Source organism: Arvicola amphibius, chromosome 11 (genome assembly GCF_903992535.2).
Source record: "Arvicola amphibius chromosome 11, mArvAmp1.2, whole genome shotgun sequence".
Taxonomy (NCBI): domain Eukaryota; kingdom Metazoa; phylum Chordata; class Mammalia; order Rodentia; family Cricetidae; genus Arvicola; species Arvicola amphibius.
The window spans coordinates 37,627,247-37,646,390 of NC_052057.2; the positions used below are offsets into that span (position 1 = coordinate 37,627,247).

General features: G+C 36.8%; 1 protein-coding gene across 1 annotated transcript in view; it reads right to left on the reverse strand.

The window, feature by feature from the left end:
• Positions 1-19,144, reverse strand: part of Spata5 (spermatogenesis associated 5) — a 167,845-nt gene that overhangs the window by 116,809 nt on the left and 31,892 nt on the right. Inside the window, 4 exon segments of the mRNA XM_042055936.1 lie at positions 4,451-4,530; positions 5,916-5,969; positions 10,681-10,854; positions 10,857-10,892. Coding sequence (XP_041911870.1) covers positions 4,451-4,530; positions 5,916-5,969; positions 10,681-10,854; positions 10,857-10,892 — 344 coding nt within the window.

Sequence of the window (19,144 nt, forward strand, 5' to 3'; positions counted from 1 at the left end):
TTCAGAATTTTAGAGATAACACACTTTGGGTGTCGACATATTCAAATCATGTTGATGCATGCCTTTAATTCCAGCACTTGGAGGCAGAGGCAGCGGCAGGTGGAGCTCTGTGAGTTTCAGACCAAACTGGTCTACAGAGTGAGTTTCAGGACAGTCAGGGCCAACATGGCAGCCCACATCGAACAGGGGTATGATCTCCAAAATATACAAAGAACTCAAGAAACTGATCATCAAAAGAACAAATAATCCAATAAAAAAAATGGGGTACAGACCTAAACAGAGAACTATCAAGAGAGGATTCTAAAATGGCTGAAAAACACTTAAGGTAATGCTCAACATCCTTAGTCATCAGAGAAATGCAAATCAAAACAACTCAGATTCCATCTTATACCTATAAGAATGGCCAACATCAAAAACACTGATGACAACTTATGCTGGAGAGGATGTGAAGGGAACACTCCTCCACTGTGGTGGGAGTGCAAACTGGTTCAGCCTCTTTGGATTTCAGTATGGCAATTTCTCAGAAAATTAGAAAACAACCTTCCTTAATACCACTTTTGGGTATATACCCAAAAGATGCTCAATTATACCAAAAGGACATGTGCTCAGCCATGTTCATAGCAGCATTGTTTGCTATAGCCAGAACCTGGAAACAACCTAAATGCCCCTTGACCGAAGAATGGATTAAAAAAAAAATGTGGTACACTTATACAATGGAGTACTACACAGCAGAAAAAAAAAAAACGACATCTTGAAATTTGCAGGCAAATGGATGGAGCTAGAACATATTGAGTGAGGTAACCCAGACCCCGAAAGACAAATATCATATGTACTCACTCATAAGTGGCTTTTAGCCATAAAACAAAAATAAATAAATAAATATATAAAGAAAGAAAGAAAACCAAAAACACAGGACAGTCAGGGCTACACAGAGAAACCTGTCTGAAGAAATCAAAACAAGAAAACAATTGCCAGTTCCCTTCAAAGCCTTCATAATGAAATAGTAGAAAGCATCCCTTAGTCTTGCTATGGAAACCATCAATCCAGTACTGAGAATAGTTCCTCTGACATGCTTTGTAACAATCAGGCACGATGGAATGCATCAGCCTGTATTCAATATACTACAAAAAGCCTTCATTCCTAGGTGTTTGAAGAGGCCACTGTCATAGACTTATAGAGTTCCTAACATTTAGTTTCCTTTATTCAATACACTACTAAAGGCCTTCGTTCCTGGGTGTCTGAGTGGACCACTGCCGTAGACTTATAGAGTTCCTTACATGTAGTTTCAACAGTTTATTTCATGCTCAAGTGCCTTGTGAATCCTCAAGGAATGACTTATTTTGAAAACCTAAGATTTATATATAGTATATACTTTTCAGAGTTTTGCAATGTAAATGTAAAATGTAAATCCCTCCAAACCTGACAAAGTGTTTTATAAGACTGTATACTCAGATACAATAATGCTTCACTCAGGAAATAAAACTATGTTTAAAAAGAATTCCTACTCCTTTAGCTTCTTGTTAACTTCTTCAACAGTTCTCATTACTTAGTTTAAAAAAAAGGGGGTGTGTGTGTATTTTTAGGAGAATTCTACCCAGCATTTGTATATAATGCTTCAAGATCATAACCTTTAAGCTTTTAGGTTAGTTTCGGCACATAACATTTGGACCTAGTAACTTGGGCATTTATCTACTTTTTTTTTCGAAGAGTATTAGATTTCTCTATAGCAAAAACTTTTTTAAGTGCAAAAAAATGACCCTTGGGTAAAAAGTTAACACAATGCCTTTTCTATAAAATGAATTAGTACTATTCATGATTGGACGGCATCTCTTTTGAAATGTTTTCTCTTTGGCTCAAGAAGCACGGTGCTCCAGTTGAAGAGAGGCTCAGAGTTTAAGAGTGTATTCTCTTACAGAGAATCTGGGTTCAGTTCCCAATGCCCATGTCAGGGGGCTCAGAATTGCTTGTAACTTATGTGCACATATTCACAGACAGATACACACACACACACACACACACACACACACACACAAAATTATGCACATACTTTAAAATAATACAAATAAGGTTTAAAAAGATCATAGTCCTCATTTCATTGCTAACCTTTATCCTCTCTTTACTGCTTTTAGAAGTTACATACAAAGAGCAAAATCAATTCTGTATATTTAGCACAAGTGACCAAGGTTTTCAATTCAGGCCCCACTTCTCAATTAGTTTGCACAAAGATACCTGGGATTTTTTTTTTTTATTTTTATTTTTTTTTTTTTTTGCTGTTTTTGTGTTTTCCAGCTTTCCTTAGCATTCTATTCTTTCTTCTTCCTCTCCCTCCCTCTTTTTGGTGGTAGTGGTCAGACAGGGTTTCTCTGTGTTGTAACAAAATCTAGCTGTCCTGGCTCTGTAGAAGAGGCTGGCCTTGAACTCCTCTACAGAGATCAATCTACCTCTGCCTCCCAAGTGCTGAAATTAAAGGCATATACTACCACCACCCAGCACATTCTATTCTTTGGGGGGGGGGGGGGCAGGAGGCTTTGTTAGGGTGAAATACTGCAAAGCTTCTAAGATAATCTATACCAAAAAACAAAAGGTTTCATAAACAGAAATGCTATAATAAAATTTCATAAGAAGTCTATTTAAACACAACAGAAAATCTGTTAACCAATGACAGGAAAACCTATGAGCAAAAGCTGGACTCAGGTGCTCCTAAGTACCCAGATGAATCAAAATCACCAGCTCCTCTGACCCTCTAGCCCCTCATTCTTATTAGTCAAGATTTTGATTACTTGACTGTGTGCCTGTGGTTCTCTTGAGGATTTGTCAATTATAATCTAGGGACTTGATTTAATCCAGCTATGCAAATGCTCTTTCAGATTAAAAATTTTGTGGTTCTATGCTGTTATATAGTACCTATGGGAAATTACTTAGTATTTTTATTTAACTCACATATATTTAGAAATATATTATTGACATCTCTGTCACTTCTACATAGTAGGGAGGGTCAACACATCCAATGACTATCTTATAGGAAAAAGTGGTGGTTTAACATCAAGAGTAAGAGGGGAATTCTTCCATTCTTATTACCCATATCACTTCTGCCTTTATGTCCACATAACCACTTAGACCTAGTCTGAGAAACAACTTGGTGAAAAACATTTCATAGGCCAAGAAAACAGCTTGGTTGACTTTTAAAACATCAGTAGGAAACAAAATCCATAAAACTGACATCCTAGGAAATCAAAACCAACATTAATAAAAAGTTTAACTACAAACATTTAAGTCACTAAAATAATGAAATACCATAAAACTTTATTATCTGCTAGAGAAAGGCAACAGGGCATTCAAAAACATTCAGCAATAGGAAGTACTAGTTAGACATTTATAATATAGTAATTCCTTTTTCCTTTCCTAAGTCAAGACTGCTGTGCAAATTATTCTCAAAAGACAGACAATGCCATGAGGCATTTAATATAATCAAAGGGTTATATGAAAACACAAAACAGACACTGGCAAACGATACACAGAGTGTGTGGCTAGCCGGCCATTTTCCCACTATTGTGTATCTGTTGTGGATGTCTTTGCATTACAGAAAACCAGCAGTTAACAGAAGCTTGACATGGACTAACTGGTCCTGTTACAGAACGTATTTGTTGGGCAGGAGATTTAATTCAAGGGTAGAATCCAGGCACAGCAAAGCCAAAGTCTTAGGTTTGGTTCCCAGCACCAAAAAAAGTGACGAAATGATGTACTGAAATCTATCTTCAAGGAAAGCTCACTGCCATGATCATTATTAAGCTGATTTTTGAAAAGTTTATAAATAACACTTCTGAAATGCTCCAGGACTTAAAATTCTTTGAAAATCTTGTCATCAAGGTAAAAAAAAAAAATCCCAAAACTTAAAAGAAAAAAATCATGAAATTTAAGGCATTTTGGTCCAATCATTTTAGATAACTTACATTCTATTTAATTACAACAGTTTATTCTAAAGAATTCTAAAATCTATATATTCTTTCTTTCTTTCAAGCCTTTTAAAATCTATTTAAAGATGTGCTTTATCAATACAAAGCAAGAAACATGAAAATAAGGGTTTTGTGTGGGTCATATAGTAACAACTTATGTAATTTACTTCTCCTGTACGAATACACTGTATTTAATCAAACTTTTGTTTTCACATTTAACTATGTGTTTATATCAATACTATTATTTCTAATATATAGTACTAAGGGAACTTCATAAGCAAACTAAAAATTAATTAGAATTCTTCAATTTTATCAGTTTTTTCCAATTGTATGGAAAATTACTCTACAGTGATTAGATGAAAAAAGTAGATAAAGGGGAAATTAAATGCACAGATTCAGAAATGATTTCTTCTAGAAAAATATAGTATTAAGTAAAATGTGCATCAAAATGATATTAACTACTATTATTTAACATGCTAATATTTAAGAATTCTTACCTGCCCCTTTCAACTGCCAAAGCATCAAGTTCATCAAAAAAGATAATGGAAGGTGCCACTGCTCTTGCTTTACGGAATATCTACAGGAAAGAATTCCAAAGTAGACAAAATTAGCAAATGCTACTAGCCTGATCACGTCACTTATACCTCATACCAGGTGCCCAAAACACTTAGTGCTTTAAGAGTAACTTCCTTAGTGGTGAACAGACTACCAATTAATACATTACAGGAGGAAAACCAGTTACATAATTAGAGAAATTCAGCTAAATACCAGCTCCACCAAGTACTATATGAGCTTCAGCAGACCTCAATCTCCACATCTAGAAAATGATGATGGTAATAATTCATACAGATCTCGGGAAATGAGTAACAAACATGAGCATGAAACATATTGGCTCAATACCTGAAACTTAATGAATAACACTATTATAAAACATATTAAAATAAAAGCCATATAAAATGCTCATACATCTCAAAGCTAACAATCACTTTTAAGAATGTACAGGAAAATGGTTTGACTATTAAAACCCAGGTAAGACAAACGTTTAGATGTGTAAGGACCATAGTACTGGACTGAACATAAGTCAGTGTCTTACCCAATGAAACAGTCAATAACACCATGTATGAAAACGAGCTTGGAAGAAGGCAGCATGGTAGAAAAAAATCCAAATATGTATCTCTTATAACTTAGACAATTATTTTTTGTTCATGTGTCACATGATCATAAAGATACAGGGACCAATTCAATATTAGTAAATGCTGCTGTTTTTTCACTGCTATTCATTTCAACTAACTCTTCCCAAAATTTACCATCATCTATATTTTAAGCAGAAAAGACAAAATATAATTTTAAATAGTTTCTTGTGACAAAATATTTGAAACCCCATTTCTCCTGATTAGCACTAAAGTCTTCACAAATAGAAGCCAATATCCCACTGTTATTTGTGCGTTCTATGAACAAAGGGGGAAAAAGTAGTAAAGTATGGCATGTGATCAAATGGTGACTCTAGTTGCCCCAACTTTGGACCAACTTTAACAGCAAGAATGAAGAAGCATTATCAGCCAGGAGCTGGATTTAAAAGTCAGTCAACACAAGAAGATACACTGTCTAAACCACAAGGCAGAAGATCAAGTCAGTAAGGTGAAAATTTCAAATACAATGCTTATTCAAAATAAAAAGCTACCTAATATAAAAGCTTAAAATTCCATATAAGAATGACCGCCCTTCAGAAAGATAGATACTTCCTTTTACAAACATAGGAAGGGATGATAGTTATTAAAATTAATTTGGGGAAAAATAAGTTAGGATAGTATGATAGGTAAGAACAAACAAAAATATTAAAGAGAACTCAAAGTTTCATTTTAAATCATAAAACAGCATTTGCTTGAAGATTTATACCACTTTCCATTACCCAAAAATAAGTAAGAACTACACAGAAGGACAAAAGTGTGATTCTCTCCTTACCTCTCTAACCGCTCTTTCAGATTCACCAACATACTTATTCATTAACTCAGGCCCCTGTAAGGGAAGAAGCCAGTGCTTTAGTGTCTTCACACAGTCACCCGTATTTTCTTTTTATTAAGGAGGGGGAAAAACACAAAGACAAAGTAAGCAAAAAGCAAAATAAATCAAATCAAAACAAACAAAAACACCCAACCTACCACTTTTATTTAAATTAGTTCCTAAAGCATGCTTATTGCCCCTAGGTGTTATTTATGCCTCAAATATTAAAGCCATATGTTCTAAAGCCAAACATCAATACAAAGGAGAGGCTGTGACTAAGTATGTTTGATAGCAATTGGCTCACTGACTGTCCATCTATGGGTAGTTTTATGATATACCAAGCATGTTGTAAGCACCAAAGATATAAGAGGCTAATTTAGAAGACCAACAAAGAAGTCACATGATAGATTCCTAAACCTAGTCACATCTGTTTATTAGTTTATACCTAAATCTACTAAATAAAAGCCCCTATCTGGCAAGAAGTAAATAACGCAGAAATAGTCTTCTTATAATTTCATGATAAACCCTAAAACAACTAAGCAAACAGACGATCCAAGTTAATATATGATAAAAGTACTTGAAGTGTTAACAGCCTCAACACTGCCCTCAAATGACAAAGGCCTTGCAGGCACTTCTTAGCCACCTACCCTTGCCGAGGAGTCTCATGGACCATCACAGACTGTTAAACTACCCCAGAAACACATTCTTATAACCACTTGTGGTAAAGCTTCAAAGTGTCTAGTCACAATCTGCTGCCCCTTGTCTAACTGCTTTTTAGTTAGCTATTGCTTTTCCTGTCTCCAGGTATTATACTAAGAGAAACCGAATTCTATCAAATTGTACTAACTGACTTTAACAAGCGAATTCCTAACCCTACCTGTGCAAGCAAACATAATCACACTAAAATTAACACAATAGTACAATTATTTATACATTTTAGACTCTGGGAAATAACAGTCTAGATATTATCTTCCTCTTCATTTTTGAAAAAAACCAAACACATTTTGTCTAAAGGACTATAGTGTCCGAGTCTGCTATAGATTTATCTAACTACAATTCTAAAGAGCTATCTCTGTCTGATATTATCAACCCATCTACAATATCAGCGGTTTGACTGCTGGAGAGCAAACATGAACTTCAATAATATTAAGAAAATTCACGAGACAGTGAGAACAAAAAAACCCATAACATACCAAATAAGGCAATTTCAAATTATCTAGTTACTATTGAGTACATTCATATGCAACAGTCGGAACTTCTACATGCACAGGTACCATAAGGAGACCATTACATACAAGGAAACATGTGAGAGTATTTACTAACACACTAGTTATGGCAACAAAAACAAAATCTGAAAAAATCTCAAAAATAATAATATAAAATGGGTAAATAAATTTGTAAGGTACTCATTAAGTGGTGACCAGGGTGTGTGAGGTCTGAGTGGAGAACAAGAGAGAAAGATTCCAAGAAAAGCCAGCAAGAAGTTGCCATAAGACCAAAGAAGTACTGCCTTGCACCAGTGCAAGCAATGTGTTCAGAATGCTGATGGAAAACTGAAGGATGGTGTGACATTCCTAACCTCCCCATTGATTAATAAGACCATTTTGTATGGTTTTATCTGGCAAGATTATTTCTCCAGTCCCACAAAATGATAGAGAATAAGGACTGTCCTTTCATGATACGGCAAAGAGTGCCTTTCATTCACACGTGCTACATTACTTTCCTAAATTATGACCACAGAAAGGCATTACCAAAGTGAGTCAGACAAACCTCAAGCCCCAACCAATAAAACAGGCTTTAATTAGCACAATGAGTTTTTGTTGGAGGCAGGATTTGGTAAGGAGTTTGAATGTCGATTTTATTCAGTTTAGGGCAACTAATTACGGCAACGGTGTTCCTGACAAAAATCAGAAAGAAAAATATTGGAGTCACCATTTTTATGGATGGACATACTAACTCGGTATTACCTACTGTTATTCTGGTAACAACTATCTATAAAAGTGAAGAATATGACATAAAATACTAATATAATGAAGATAACTTTTTTAAAAAGGCAGTGTAAACTCAGGCATATTATACACAGCTTTTTAATAAAGCTTAAGAGCAGTTAGAGAATATTAAGAAAGGTCTTCGTTCTTTCATAGGTAAGGGTTCTAAGAAAAGACAACTTCAGTATCAATGCTGGAAAGAAGAATATGATGATTCTGTGACTGCATCCTCTCTGCTGATAATATGTCAGTGTCTTAGCACCACTAGCAGAAATATAAGCATGACACAAATCCATTGTATAAATAGACTTGATAATATATAGGAATGTAAAAGCATGCCAAACAGTTGAACCATCTGAGGATCCTTCATACCTCATAGTAGTTATGTAGAAGCAGATCACCAGAAGCCCAGGGAAGAAACAAAGGAAAGGGGAGAGAGGAAGAAGGGGTGTGGGGGAGGGGAGGGAGATGAGAAGGTGAACAACACAGATCTGAAGTTAACCTAATTATTTAGCATTATGAGAAAAACTGGGCCAGAACAATTCAAGTCAGGCATTACTAACAAGTAATGGCAGTAATGGAAGACAGGCCCAAGAGTCTGTGATTGTGTACTGAATTACAGGCTCCTGAACCTCAGCCAGATGAGTGCCAGTACAATGCAACACAGAATGCTAAACTGCTACGCGGCATTGCTCTAGAATTCAATCTATCAGAGCAGTTTCATCGCCAAGAAAGCTTACCTTGAGGTTCAAGCTGTTAAATACCGTATATTCTAGTACAGAGTAACAAGTTTATATTCAGTTTTAAAGACAGCTCTTACATTTAAAGAAAATAGTTTGCAATCTGCTACCACACTTTTTGATCAATGAGATCATCCTCCTCCAGGAGGAATGTCAGTTCTTGTAAGAGTCTTTCTTTCTGGAGGATGAGTTGTTATAAGAGCTCCTCAGCCACTGACTCTCACTCTCTGGCTACCTGCTTTATAATGAACCCTTACACCTTCCTGTGCTTTTGCCAAGATGCTACTTAACAATACGCCCTCCAGAATTTTAGCCTTAAAATTTGTATGGTAAATCAGGCATCAGCTTGCTTAGGCACTTTTTGTAATAATTGTAATCTTAAAAAATGGATCATAATTCTGCTTTTAATCATGATACACACACACACACACACACACACACACACACACACACACACACACCATAATTTTAACTATAAATCCAAGTGAAGTAAAGGGCCAAAGTCACACAGGCTAAATGGCAATATGGGATTCAGAGCTCTAAATGTTACAGTTGACAGAGAAATGCTGGGGAACATTATTTTATTATGTTATATTTATTATTTTATTGTGTGACTTTTGTTTATGTTGCATTTGTTTAACTCTATAAAGTTGTGATTTTTTTTTTTTGGCCTGTCTAAAACAACTGATGGTCCTAATAAAGAGCTGAATCACCAATAGCAAGGCAGGAACAAGGACAGGCAGGACCGGCAGGCAGAGAGTGTAAGTAGAAGAACTGAGGAGGAGAAGGAGCAGCCAGAGGAAAGGAGAAGGAGAGGAGGATGTCAGGAACTAGCCACCCAACCAGCCATGGAGTAAGAAGGAAAGTAAGATATACAGAAATAAGGAAAAAAGCCCAGAGGCAAAAGGCAGTCAGGATAATTTAACAAAAGCTGGCAAGAAACAAGTCAAGCTAAGGCTGGGCATTCATAACTAAGAATAAGCCTCTGTGTGTGGTTTATTTGGTAGCTGGGTGGTGGGACCCAGAAAGAACCAAAAGAGTGAAAAACCAGCATACTACTACAGAGAACTGCACCAAATTTCTCACTGGGCAGGTTTTACTCAAGTAAACAAAAGGACATAGAAGCTGAGTAGCAGGCTCAAAGTCCCAGCAAGAGCTAAAAGCGATAGTGTGCAGGGCTGCACTTCACACACAATGCTGTTTTCTGTAATAGTGCCACCTTTGTCTTCTTCATATCCAGAAAGGAAAAAGGTAATGTCTCTTTCACTGCATAGAGTGCCAGCACTGCAACTTAAAAGGCAGTGAACAGATCAAGTTGTAAGGATGACTTCTAAATCTTTCTAAGTAGCTACATGGCTAATTTAAAAATTCTGTGCTATAAATAAGACACCCATTTGTACCTAACTATACAGTTGGGATGAAAACAGTACAGTCTGGACACTGTTAAGATCACAGGACGTTTTTGTTTAACAATTTTATTTACCAAATAACCTCAGCAACTTGGTCCTGACACATTTAACACACTAGACAAAAAGCAAACCATCCAAGGGATAGAATTACACAAAGGCACTGTGAGGAAAGGATACACACATACAGAAGACCACTCCCGGGAAACTCCTTAAAGAGCAGAAAAACAGACAGCAAGTTTGAGTCAGACATGCTGCAGGCAAGTAGGATCTCTGAAAAGGGAGAGGGATTAGCAGGAAAGGGAAGGGAATTTAAACTGTTGTCTCAAAAACGTATACTTCCTAACCATTCATTTATGGGAGGCGAGACAGGCGAAGACACATTTCCTCAGAATTTTGATTGTACCAAGATAGCTCTAATTAAACTGGGTATTTGCTCCAGCTTATGTTTTCATCTTCTCTACCTATTATTTTATTGTCATCTACCTCAGATAAAGGAATAAAATTAACTGCTCCTTATAGAACAGGCATCATAAAGGATGTAATGGAAAGAAGTCAAAAGAGAGTAGCCATTGAAACTCCAATACCCTACCTTTATAGCTAGAAAGTTCAGCCCGCTTTCATTGGCCAACGCCTTTGCTATCATTGTTTTGGAGCATCCCGGGGGACCATACAGGAGAACTCCTTTAGGTGGCTGAATGCCCATTCTGATGAAAGACTTAGGATGTTTCAAGGGCCATTCCACAGCCTGTTTCAATTTCAGTTTTGATATTCTTCCAGTCCTCCAATATCTGACCAGGATACCTACAAAACAAAATGGTTTTTTTTTCTTCTATCATTAATTGTAACAAAACATTTGTCTTTGAAGGACAAATGAAGCCTCTTTAAGTAAATATATTATGTTCGCAGCATTAGGTTAACACATGCTTAGTAAGTATAACATGACCTTTATGATACTCATCTCAAGTTAGTTAACACAGGACTCCTGCTCAAATAAAAGTAACAACCTCATCCAAAATACCTTATTTAATTACTGGTAATTCCGCTATGAGTACTGTAGTTACCCCCCACTGCTCCCCTCCCTCTCCATCCTTTAACTTCGTCACCCCCACTGCCCAATACTTCTCAAATTCACTGCCTCTTACTCTTTACTTATCATCATATACAGACACAAATTTATAAATACAACTTGTTGGGTTCATTTGGTATAAGTAATATACACATGTGTTTAGGGCTGACCATCTCAAAGCCAACTGATTCTCCTCTCATGGCCATTGTCTATAGCTCTTCATCTGGAGATGGATCCTTGTGAGAACCCCCCCCCCATCCATATGAGTATGTTAACTGATAATGTCACTGCACAAAGTACCACCAACTTTAAATTTTAAAAATTAACAAACAATTTTAAAGAATAATGTTATCCTAGTTAGGAGTTCTACTGCTACAGTGAAAGATCATGATTCAAGAAACAAGTTAGGGAGGAAAAGGTTTATACTGCTATAGCATTGTTCACCTTAGACAGGAACTCAAACAGGGTAGGATCAGGAAGCAGGGAACTGATGCAGAAGAAGCCATAAAAGAATGATGCTTATCTGCCTTCCCTGGTTTGCAGTCTGCTTTCTTAGAGAACAGAGACTACCAGCCAGGAGATGGCACTACCCACTGTGGGCTGGACCCTCCCCAATTGATCACTAATTCAGAAAATATTGGGTGGATCTCAAGGAGACATTTCTAGTTTGTGTCAAGCTAAAACACAAAACCAGTCAGTACAGTTTTGTAAATCCTTGCCTTTGGAATAAATCATCTTCACACCTGCTTCTTCTCTCAACTAAGAAATAACTCTCAAACAAAGTTGTCCCCCCCCCCAGGGGAATAGGAGGGAGAAGGTCTCACTCGCCACGTAGCCTTTGTTATTCTAGAACTCACTATGTAGACCACACTAGGTTGGAATCCATAAAGATCTGTCTACCTCAGTCTTTCCAAAAATTCATGGTTTGGAGCTCATAGTCCCTTTGGATGAACCTACAATAACTACTCTGCAAAATGGACATAGTAAAATAACTGCCTTATCCACTCATGTCTCTGTGCCATAGATTAGTTCAGTTCTCAGACATCATCACAGAAATTTCTCACTAATCAACATTCCGAGACTGTCAGTAAAGTGCTCATGCATAAATAAGACAATATCTACAGCACGTTGACTCCCCTGCAAGGTTCAGGTACCAGCAATGGGGAGCCGCAGAGTGTTTTTAGAGCCACAGGTTAAAGAGGACCAGAGCACAACAATGTTTTGACTGGGATGCCTAGATCTACTTGCATTACTTTCATCAACTGTTAAGTGAGCTCATAAACAGCAGCTGTGGTTGCCTACCAGGACTGGCAGTTAGTTAACTTCTAGCATGATGGGGAAAAAGGTTCACAAGACCCAACTTCTAATTGAAAAACTATGGATCACTGATGGCTTTGGGGGAAGTAAGAGTCAGTTTTCTTTAAGGGTACAGCCCCTGGTAGGAGAACATAACTCCCGTGGTTGACCCCATACCCAATGGGCAAAACAAACTAGATGCCTTGAATTATATAAAAAAAGAGAATATGGAGTTGGGAAGATATTGGAGGAGTCATGGAAAGGTGATGTGGATTGAATATGATCAAAATACACTGTAAGAAACTCTCAAAATTCAAGAAAGGGTCACATTCAAAAAATAAAGATACAAAAGATGACACTGAGGCACTGTGGTCAGGGTGTACTTTTACTTAAAGTAAAATAAATACACACACACACACACACACACACACACACACACAAAATCAGCCTGCCCCTGCCTGTCTCCAGAGTGTAGGAATTAAAGACGTGCACCAATGTACCTTGACAAAGTATTCTTTATAAATTTACATATAAATACAGGTCAGGACACACTCTATGCACTAGATAATGTACAAAGGAAATAGGAGAGTAAGCTATAAATACAAAGTCTGAAAAACAATATACATGTACAAAACTAAGTGCACTAAAAGAAACAGAAACTTCAGGAGCTCCCAGGAAGAAAACATCAATTTGAGCTGGAAAATCATTTGCAAGCTTGAATGAGAGTAAGATGTGACAACAGGGAGGGAGGGAGGGAGGGAGGGACGGAGGGACGGAGGGAGGGAGGGAAGGAGGGAGGCACAGAACAGAGGCTAAATAAAGCAGATCAATACATTTTGATCATACTGAGATGTCATTGAAAGCTTTTAATCTGGATGTAGTCTTATCTAAGCTTCAGGAAAACTACAAGATTCATTCAGACAAAGGGGCTAAGGGATGGAGGTGGTAGAACACTCAGATGATGTTCATGCCAGATTTCAACAAAATTAAGCGATGTTTTCCATGCTTGGATGGTATTTGCTGAGATCAGTAAAAGTCTCAAGAAAGGCAAAGACATGGCTGTCTAATTCTGGTTATAATCTGTGCTTCATGCTTTCTGAGCATGTAGTCACTACTAGATACTTTAAAAGCAGGAAGTGCTGGAATATAGATTTGCATAAATTCCACTGTAGACCCAGAGTCATATTAAATAGAAACTTGGCAGGGTGTGTTGGCATAACAGATTCATTTTATTCATGAGGCTGTGGCTGTCAGCACATTCCTAGTTCAAAAGCAAGCACTTCTTTTACGTCTCCCAGGGTGTGGTTCGAATACTAATGGCCCATTTATACCAAAGGTTCATATATTTGAAGTACAATCACTAGGGAATGGCACTATTTGAGAAGGATTAGGTGGTGTGGCCTTGTTGGAGGATGTACATCACTGTGGGTGGGTTTTGAAGTTTTAAACGCCCACGTCAGGTCTAGTCTATGCCTGCCGCCTACAGATCAGGATATAGCTCTCAGGTATGGTTCAGTTCTGAGTGGTGCCATACTGCCCACTATGACAAAGAACTAACCCTCTCAACTGTAAGCAAGTCTACAATTAAATGTTTACTTTTATAAGAGTTGCCTTGGTCTTAGCACCTCTTTACAGAAACAGAACAGTGACTAAGACATGCTGGAAAATTCAATAAATAATATGCAATGAACTTATTTTAATTTTATTCAAACCTATACAAAAGATGAACAAGTACACATAAGAACTATCTTCTAAATGACTCAATATTTCCCACATCTGATTTAGTGAACACTGTTTTTTAAAGAGGGGCTTAGGGTTCCTGCCCCAAAGTCTTCTTCAGGGCTCAGATTGAATTCTCTCACGCATGTACTGTTCTGAACAAGTCTCTATTTTTCTGCCTCCAATCTCATTCTCCTGTCCTACTTCTAATTCCTCCTAGCTTCTTCTCCTCTAGCCTAAAAACTCTTCTTCTTAGCCGGGCTGTGATGGTGCACACCTTTAATCCTAGCACTCAAGAGGCAGAGGCAGGCAGATCTCTGTGAGTTCGAGGCCAGCATGATCTACAAGAGCTAGTTCCAAGACAGCTGGGGCTGTTACAGAGAGAAACCCTATCTGGAAAAACAAAACACAGAAAGCAAGCAAGCAAACAAACAAACAAACAAACAACAACAACAAAAAACCCCTCTTCTTTCAGGAGCCTTGAAGCAATAAAAAGATTTAAGAGTTACCTCTCACTGGCCAATAGCACATTCCTAGAGTAAGAGATAAGGAGCTGAGCCATTGCCATGGCAATACAAAGTTCCAAAGTTACAGGAGTTTTACCAACCAGACTGGGGTGGGGGTGCACACAGTGCCCAGTGACAAACTTTGAGACATAAGTCTATTGCCAGCAGAATGGCAAATGAAGAACAGGCATGCTTTTCTTAGGGTGCTTTGTATAGCAACTTCGTTAGACACCTGTGACTCTGACCTTGCGCACAGCTGTGAAGTTTTAAACTTATGATCTATTTACAAAGCCTTAATCTAGTTTGAATTTGTCTGAGGTAAAAATGAGCTGATTGTGTGAAGTTAGTTTGAGCAAAAGGAACAAAGCAGGTTTTTAAGTGTCTACAGTCCTCGTGGAACAAACAGATCTAGTTATGAAGCATGTCCTAGTATATATTCTATATATCAAAATCATGAAGTTTAATGAAAAGTCATCTTCCTGACTACCCACAGATATATGTGCCCATAAGATTGAGATGTAATCATGAGATTACATATACACATCACATGAGATTACACACTACAGTGCAGGTATTGGGAAGACATCAAGCTGCCTTAGGAAAAGTGAGCAATAGTTTCCAGAGTCAACGGTCCTGTGGTTCTTGCAGGCTTTGCCTGGACAAAAATAACCTCCATCAGAGAGTCACTCCTCTGGTAGGTTGATATCTAAATGATCAATTGGCCATATGTTGTAGTATTTCCATGCCTCTGACAGTTTTTGTCTATACATAAAACAGTACACATACTGGCATAATCAGTTTTTGAATCTCTGCAGATCTTTCTTAACAGTAAGTTGGAGCGATGTCCCTTTTTTCTACATACATTAATAAGATATCGCTCAGTTAATTTGATATCAAAGCACGGAAAGATGATCTCACCAGAGTGCTTTTCAGTTCAATGCTTTGCCAGTGGATACATATGTATGTGCATGCCTCTCCTCACATGCACACACTTGAGAGGCTATACTATGGAGTGTGAAGTTTAACGGAGCTGCACTGCAGCACAGCATACATGTGCAAGTCAAAGAAGAACTTCTTCAACTTCCAAGAACAAAAATGATAATGTAGTCTGAACCCTGCAAGTCATTCACTTTGGACTCTGCAGTTACATGGACATAGCAAGAACATCAACACATTCCAGGAACAGATTCCCATGCCTTGGAGCACAGGACGTGTACATTAAGCTTCCTTACTATGCAGCAGAATAAGACCTTATACCAATTTAGGAAGTACATAAACAGATAAAAGATTTTAAAGGCTAATACAGAACAGCGTGCTTTGTAATAGATAACCTTAAAAAAATAGTTTAAGCTGGGCGGTGGTGGGGCATGCCTGTAATCCCAGCACTTTCAGGAGGCAGAGGCAGGTGGATCTGGATCTCTGTGAGTTCAGGCCAGCCTGGTCTATAAGAGCTAGTTCCAGGACAGGCTCCAAAGCTACAAAGAAACCCTGTCTCAAAAAGCCAACCAACCAACCAACCAACCAACCAACCAACCAAACAAACAAACAAACAAAAACCTTATTTTATATCCATAAAATGCAGAGGCAGGGCTTGTTTTCTCCTGTCTATAAACCTGTTTCACAATACAACCTGATAGTCTCCAGAAAAATTTTGTATTCAATATATTCTCAGGATGTTTGGTTTCCAGAAAGTCTTTAATAGTTTGTTACTCAAACCTGTAGTAATTTGGAGTAAAACTCTCCCTTTTATTGCAGCATATCTTGGAGTCTCCAGAAAAATTTTGTATTCAATATATTCTCAGGATGTTTGGTTTCCAGAAAGTCTTTAATAGTTTGTTACTCAAACCTGTAGTAATTTGGAGTAAAACTCTCCCTTTTATTGCAGCATATCTTGGAACTAGGAACAATGTGCAGATAAGTCTTAACTGGTTTTGGATATATTCTAGGCAGAAGGGCAAACTGTGTCCTTTAAGTTAACTTATAAAAAAAAAATCCCATTTATCTTCTGATGCCTATGCATAATTGGACACACATATGATTAAATCAGATTTTCACAGTAAATAATACAGTGAATATAGGTTTATTCTATAACCCAAACCTATCAATTAAAACATAAAATTACCCTGATCCTACCCCTAATTATTATACCTACGATACCTTTATATTCTTCCTAACTTGTATTATGACTGAAACTTACAAGAGAGATAAATTCAATTTTTAAGAATTATTTTTTATATGTCCTAAGGGTCACAAGAGCACAATATCTTTAGAAATCTATACTCTGCAAAGAAAAGATAGTCTCAGTCTAAATAAATAAGATATATTTTAACTCTTGTAACCAGCTTACATTTTTTTTGCAATTGTGAGAACTAAGAGAAAATATACAGTTGAAAACTAGCTGTACAAGACTTTTATGGAAAGAGATGAGAATGTTAAAATAATCATGTCCACTTTCTTGCTAGACTATAAAGATAAGCTGGCAGAAGAATAAGCTATAAGAAATTATGGAAGAATCTAAAAACTATCTGTATTTCTGTCTTAAAAGTAGTCATTACCAGCACTGGGGTGTAATACACATTCACAATTTTGTCTTTTGTTTCATTTTAGTTTCATGCCTTTTAAACACACTATTTTCTAAAATTCAGAATAGTTAAAAGAGCTTAAATCTTGAAGACACTATTTAAAGTAACTTTGGATCTTTTATTCCATCTCTTTAAATTTCTTTCTAATTTAGAAGATAAAAATAGCACCTCAGATTTATTTTGAGATTTTAGGATAGCATATATCAAATTAATTACATATACTGGAGTATTTACTAAGTATCCCTATATTCAGATGTCTAAGAGACAATCACTACGTTTTGACGGATCAGTGGCAAAAGATAAAGTCACTGCATTTGTAATTTCATGAGTAATATTTAACTATTCTAATTATTCTACATCTTTGGGGCTTTTTTGTGTGTTGTGTGTTTGTTATAATCACTACAATCCTTAAACTAAGGAATGTCTTTTGATTTTAGCACTTCAAAGTCAAAGAATTGATTAACCTTTCTATATACTAAAAAAAAAAATTAAAAATAAAAACATCTTAACATAAGTTTTCACAGTTTACTTTTGCAGGAGCAAAAGTTCTAAGGTACAGAAGGAAGTTGTGGGAAGAGCTGGTTGTGCTTGAAGGATTAATGCCACCATGAAATCATAAAGTACTGAAACTGGATGATTACCACCTTAACTTCAGAAAATATTAGCTTTCAATATTTCATCTTTCAATAAATACTGTGTTAAGCTTTCTAGGTCTATCTTAGTAAGTATATGCTCTATGGCTGGGCCATTTCTTCTTTTGCTCCTATCCTGGTCAATACGGCTTTAAAATATATTTAAATGCTAATACAGCTGAGAGTAAAGAAACAGTTGTGGGAAAACAAGCAGATAAGTGAGAGAAAACTTCACAAGGAAAATGCAACATCTTTCTTCCTAAATAAGCACTCTAGCGGAACATTTTAGTTACACAGTCACATAAGCCCAAGAACTCAATAATCAATAATAATTAAAAACTCAATAATAATTAAAACTCAATAATAATTAAAAACATAAAACAAATTAAAAAAAAATTTGAAGGACAAGTTCCAAAGGGGAAAGGAAAACTAACAGAGCCTTGGGGTTACTGAGGGACTGTGGCAGCTCCGGAGTGACTGCTGATCTCTAATCAGGAGCCAAGTTTCACAATGTCAGGCACAAAAATGCTCTTAAAGGTGGTATTTTACAGAACATGACAAAAGTACTTCACACTTTGTCATGCTGCAATAATAAGTGCCACATAAATGCAAAAGACAGGCAGTGGGTTAGTACCTGTTCTAAAGCTCTTCAGGGGCCAACATTAACTTTGCAACATTAAAATACAAAAATCTGTCAAAAAATGTAAACCTAACTTTTAAATTCCAGAAAAAATCAAAAAACAAAGAAACAAACCAAATCTCTAGATGTTTCTTCAGTAGAGATAAAGCAAGAAAATGTAATGAGAAAGTGTGTTCTTCCATACCAATGGATACGGTAAAGAAGGAAAGCTCCACAACCCCACAGGCAGAGCTTTCCATTCCATAGATAGTCAATGATGCTTCCCCAATAAGAGCCTGTGTTGTAAGTTCACTGTGATGCCAGGAGGCTTCTTTAGATCTCTCTCCTGTTCTTATAATACACACACAACACACTCTCTTAGCAACAATCACTAAGAGTGTACAGAGTACTGTAAATACATATACAGGTAGGTGTAGTATATGCCACCTGTACTTCAACACTTGTACAAATATAAGGGATCAGGTACTGAAAATTAAGTTTCCCACTATAATGTGAAAGTAAAGCTATCTGATTTTAGCACAGTAATTGGGGTTGCAAGCAACAGTAACAATCTTCCCACTAACTTTTGTACTGTCTCTCATTTCACCTAAAAAGGAATAAAAAAGCAGAATG